The sequence below is a fragment of the Chaetura pelagica genome, unplaced genomic scaffold (assembly GCF_000747805.2).
Source record: "Chaetura pelagica isolate M959 unplaced genomic scaffold, ChaPel_1.0 scaffold294, whole genome shotgun sequence".
Taxonomy (NCBI): Eukaryota; Metazoa; Chordata; class Aves; order Apodiformes; family Apodidae; genus Chaetura; species Chaetura pelagica.
The window spans coordinates 204,243-209,508 of record NW_009953068.1 but is presented as its reverse complement, the minus strand read 5'-3'; the positions used below and the strand labels follow the sequence as shown (position 1 = coordinate 209,508).

The 5,266-nt window shown below is 54.2% G+C and overlaps 1 protein-coding gene across 1 annotated transcript in view; it reads right to left on the bottom strand.

Annotated features, from left to right (window-relative positions):
- Positions 1-807, bottom strand: part of RPH3A (rabphilin 3A) — a 24,316-nt gene extending 23,509 nt beyond the window's left edge. Inside the window, exon 1 of the mRNA XM_009996813.1 lies at positions 731-807. Coding sequence (XP_009995115.1) covers positions 731-807 — 77 coding nt within the window. The remainder of the gene's footprint in view (positions 1-730) is intronic.
- Positions 808-5,266: the final 4,459 nt, after the last annotated feature.

The following is a 5,266-nucleotide window of genomic DNA, read 5'->3' as shown; positions in this document are numbered from 1 at the left end:
GATTTGGGAAGGGAAGGGACAAGGACAGCTCAGCACTCTCCCCTCCTCAAGGGTGACAGTCACTGTCCATGGATCCTGGCCACCCAAAGGCAGTAACCATCCACGGGTGCTGCCAGCACCCATCCAGCTGGGGAGGGAGACCCTCACAGCGGTTGGACAGGTGGATGGGTCTCCCAGTTGGCCCTGGGGTGTGTGCACCCTTCCCCAGGGGACAACACTGCAAAATTGTAGAATCGTGGAGTGGTTTGGAAGGGACCTCAAATATCATCCAGTCCCAACTGGGCAAGGACACCTCCCACCAGCCCAGGCTGCTCCAAGCCCCATCTGACCTGTCCTTGAACACTGCCAGGGATGGGGCAGCCACAGCTTCCCTGGGCAACCTGGGCCAGGCTCTCGCCACCCTCACAGGGAAGAATTTCTTCCTCATGTCTAACTTAGATCTTCCCCCCTTCCAAAAGCCATTACCCTGTGTCTGACCACTCCCTGCCCTTGGAATAAGTCCCTGCTCCCCTGCAGGGGGAGGAGGTCTCCCTGGAGCCTTCTCTTCTGAATGGCCCCATCTCTTTCAGCCTGTCTTCACAGGAGAGGAGCTCCAGCCCTTTCCTATGTCCCCATCCAGCCAGGGCAAACTCACACCCCAGTGTCCCCTGAGGACGACTCAGGGCGCCTGCATCACCTGCCTCCCCCAGGGACACCCCCCTCCCTCCATCCATCCTGCAGGATCTCTCACCCAGCCCGGAGAGACATGGTCCTGTCACCAGGGCACATCCACCGGTCCGAGCTGCCACCGACCACCGCGTCAGTCATTGGGCTCCTCTGCCAACCACACCCCGGGCACGTCGCTCAGCCTGCCCCTGCTCTCAGCCAGGTCACCTGGGGCTTCCAGTGAGGCTGTAGGGGGAAAAAAAACCCACACAAATCCCACCAAATTACACCGGGTAGGTCCTTTATTTCTGGCAGCAGGAGGAACGGGAACGTCACTTGAGTTGCTGTCATGGATGAGACATCTGAGCCTACAACTGCCACCCTCCCAGGAGGGTGACAGAGCCACACACAGCATGGGTGTAATTAATGAGATTGCTGAGCTCGTGGTGATTATGAGGCTCCAGAGCTGGGATGGAAGAGGATGTTTCTGCTTTAGAGGAAAAAAAACCAATCTACAAACTAGGAGCTTCCCCCCAAAACACAGCACGTCTCACTGTCCTTCCCAGGCTACATCCCCTCTGGAACTAAATTCCTCCTTTTTTGTTTAATAAACTTATCACAAAATGGAACCTGGGGAGGTGCTGGGGGAGGAGGTGGCAAAGGACTCAAAGATGATATTCTGTCTGCTCATCTCCACAGGAACCACAACAAAGGGACAACCCGGCCCAGGGGGGCTGGCTGTGCAGCAGCACAGAGACCCCACAGCACAGAAGAGGGTACAGAACAACCCTTCCTCACGGGTGATGTTTGTGAGCTCAACTAGTTCCCATCTGCAGGTTTTTGACCCTGTTTGTCTCCTCTGTGAAGCAGGGACTGGGGGAGGCACCCACTGCACCTGCATTCAAATTACTTCCTGCAGCAGAACTTAAAACAAACACAAAACAAAACCAAAAAAACCTAAACAAAAACATAAAAGCTCAAAACCCTCTGCAGATCCCAGACCATCATCCTGCCAAACCTCTGCCTTGGGAGGATGCTGCCCTGGATTCCTCCCAGCTGGAAGGGAAGGTCCCAGCACCCAGAGTCAGTGTCCTGGAGCTGCCAACAGGTCCCAGCAGGACCAGAGCTCAGCCAAAATCCAGCCAATACACCTTTACAGCACACAAAGCTACTCCAGCTCCCAGCAAAACTCTGACAGGAGGTTGTCCTGAGGAAAGGATGGCAAAGGAAAGCTGAAATCAGACTCTGAGCCACAAAAGACCAGGCAACATTCCCAAGCAGGGGCAAAAAAAAATAATAATTCCCATCCTCCACTGTCTGCTCTGCAATGTTGCAGGGGCTTCTCCATCATCCCTGACAAGTCAGCAGAGACTGAAGGTTCACCTGATAACTTCCAAAAATACAAATACACATATATATATATGAAGTGAAGCACATGGGGTAATTAGTGTTCTGCTGGTTTCAGGCAGTGCCTGCTCCTGTGCCAAGCCAGAAGGCTCTGATTGACAAGGTCAATTAAATAAGCAAATTGCTCATTTACAGATCCACAGTCTGCACTGCAGCAGCAAACTCCTGCTGGGATGCAGGGCCCAGCTAGGAAAAGAGGGTCTCACCAGGATGGATATGGATTGAATAGGGTGCCCGGGGAGGGCAGTGCTGAGCTGCCAGCACCCACTTCTGGGGAGCCACAAATGGAGATGGAACTTGCCCAAGCAAGAGCAGCTGTCCCTGCCCCACACAGAACAGGGGAAAAAAATCCATGTTTTCCTGGAGAAGAGGGTAGAGTGATGACTGACACCACTGGCAGGGAGGAAAACTTCCCCCAGCTAGAACTTTCTGCTAAGAATAGAGGCCGCCAGCGTTTCGCTCTGCTGCGGATGGAGCGGAGCCCGGGGGCGGCTCCTGGAGGGATTCACCAGCCTCCCCTCCACCTATGAATAATAGATTCTGAAGATCCACTTTGCATTACTTCCAGCAACTACTCTTGCTTGCCCTAATGCCTGGTTCTGCATTTTTAGCACACGGTAAAGAACAAAATAACAGCTTACACTAGCTTTTTTCCCCCCTGCCAAATCCACGCTCCCGAGCAGAGGACGCGGCAAACCAAGCCGTGATCGATGGGATGCAGCAGCAGTTACTTAATGAAATGGAAACATCCCAGGGTTTGGCTGTCCCCAAAGGGTCCCAGGATCAAATCCTTTATGTCCCTCTTGTCCCCAGATGCTCAGTGTTCCCCAATTTCAGGTGGAGGTCTGGAGGAGCGAGGCAGCAGCTCCCGCTGGCGCCAAGGCAGGCAGAGCCTGGGCAGAGCCAGGAATAGAAGCGAGGTCTTAATTTCTGGCCTTAAGGAAGAGCCACATGACTCTAATCATGCTGCTCTGTTACTTCTGTGTGACAGAGCCCATGAATTTGATCATGCCTTAGTAAAAAAAAAAAGGATTTAACATCTTCTGGGAATCACTCGGCCTCTCCCCGAGCCGGCCCTGGTGTCCCACTCCAAGCCAAGAGGTGCCAATTCACAGGCCTGCTGCCAGCACCCAAAATCTGCCAGATGCAGTGCCAGGAACCAGCAGGTCCCTCTGGTCCTCCAGCATCCTGAGCAGGCAGGGAAAGGCAGCAGGAGCCCCACAGCAAAAGCCCATCCCACCCCAGGGACACCAGGAGGGACATGGGGCAGCAGGTGCCACCACCAACCAGGCGTCTTGCACAGCGTCTGTGACAGGGCTGCCCAAACACACCATTTCAACTGTCTGGAAGTAACATACCAGGGTAAAAAAACCCAACCAAACAAACAAAAAAAACCCCACCAAACATTATTTTAAAGCCAATTCAGTATCTGAAAGCCTCTCAGGGCAACAATCAGGTTTTACAGCGAGCTCAGTGTTTCACACTCAGCGGTGCCTGCAGAGATTGTCTCCACCAGCAAAGATACTGACACAGGCAACCTATTTCTCCAGCCTCCTCAGCTCTGCAATGCAGCTTTCTTAAATATTGAATAAGTCTGCTGCTCTCCACCACCTGCCAGTGCCAATGATGAGGTAATTTTTGCATTGACAAAGCCTAATGCTATTAATCTGGTTCAAAAGAGCAGGTTTTTGAGCCCCTTGGTTCACCTGACACAAACACACTTGTAGGCAGGGCATGGGTGACAGCTTCCTCTTCACCACCAGACCCCAACAAACACCACAAACTGCTGCTCGGGTGCCAAGCGAGGGGTTATTTCTGCCTGTCATTACCAAAGAGGAGGTTTTGAACTCAAAGGGATCCAAACAGCTGAGAGGGTTCTCACGCCAGCTCCAAGGCTGGCTCCAGAGGTGATTTATGCCTCCCAGCTGGATGGTGGAGCTGGGGATGGGGAGGTAAAAATGGGGCGTGAGGATGGGGCTCCCATACCCAAGGGGAAGGGGTGCATGGTTTGGGGTGACAAGGACCCAGTGGGAACCCCCCAAGATGAGCAGATGCAGATGCAGGGATGTGCTGGCAGCCCCAGGATGGGAATCATGTCCCTCCTGCCACTCACAGCCACCCATGTCCCCACACAGTTTCCAGTTGAAGCTCTCTCCCAGCTGGCAGTGACAATTGCCACCACATCATGAAGCCATCAGGACCAAATCCTGCCCTCTCTTCCACATCCCAACACTGGGGCCCAGTCCCTGGTGCCCAGGAGAGCTGTGTTAGCCATAGGGTCCCAACCAGAGCCTGACATGGACACTGTGCCCCCACACCCAGCTCTGTCCTGAGCATCTCACAACACCCCAGATCTTCTTTTCCCAGGGAAAGGAGCTCCACACACCTCACAGCATCTCCTGCACCATACATACATGGCTAGAGGGGCCACAGCAGGGTGCTCACTGCCCTCCAGCCTCACACAGGATTTGGCACTACTGGATTTACCTGGCAAACAAGAAACAAGTGTAAGCAGCCCCAAAACAGCTGCCAAAGCAGCCACATTGTGCTGCACAAGGAGTAGAGCAGGTGGAAGGGTAGGGTCCCATGCTCCCAAACTCCCTCAAATCCCAACACCCACTCCTGATCTCAGCTGGGATGCAAATTGGTGTAGAAATTTCAGACAAAATCGGGCAGGCTGCTCTATGGATGATGCTGCAGGAAACAGCCCACAGCTGAGACTTCCCTTTAAAAAAAGCAGGGAGCCAGGCACATGGCAGCTGGCAGGAACACATGGAAGCAGCAAACTGGCACTGCCTGACCTGTGGACACACAGACAGGTCTGGCAAAGGGGCACAGGGCAGCAGGACAGTCCCTCTGGGGCTCCAGGGGAAGCACCAAGTGCCCCACACTCACAGGGCAGCTGCCCATGATCCCACAGGGACCATTGCACCCCAGCAGGAGGTGCAGAGCCTCTCCCTGACTGTGGTCCTTGAGATTCGGCTTTTGAGAAAGACCAGGACCAGCAAGTCCCAAACACAGAGCCACGACCTGCTTCATCCCCACACCAGACCCTCACCAGGAACCTCCCAGACCACCCTGGCACTAGCTGGTTAATTACTGCTGCCCTCCACCACCCCCCAGCTCAACCCACAGCCCAGCCCAGCCGCCAACTCCTTTGGCTTGGCCAGTGCTGCCTTCACATTAACTTAAGGTGCCGAGTTATGCATTCCCC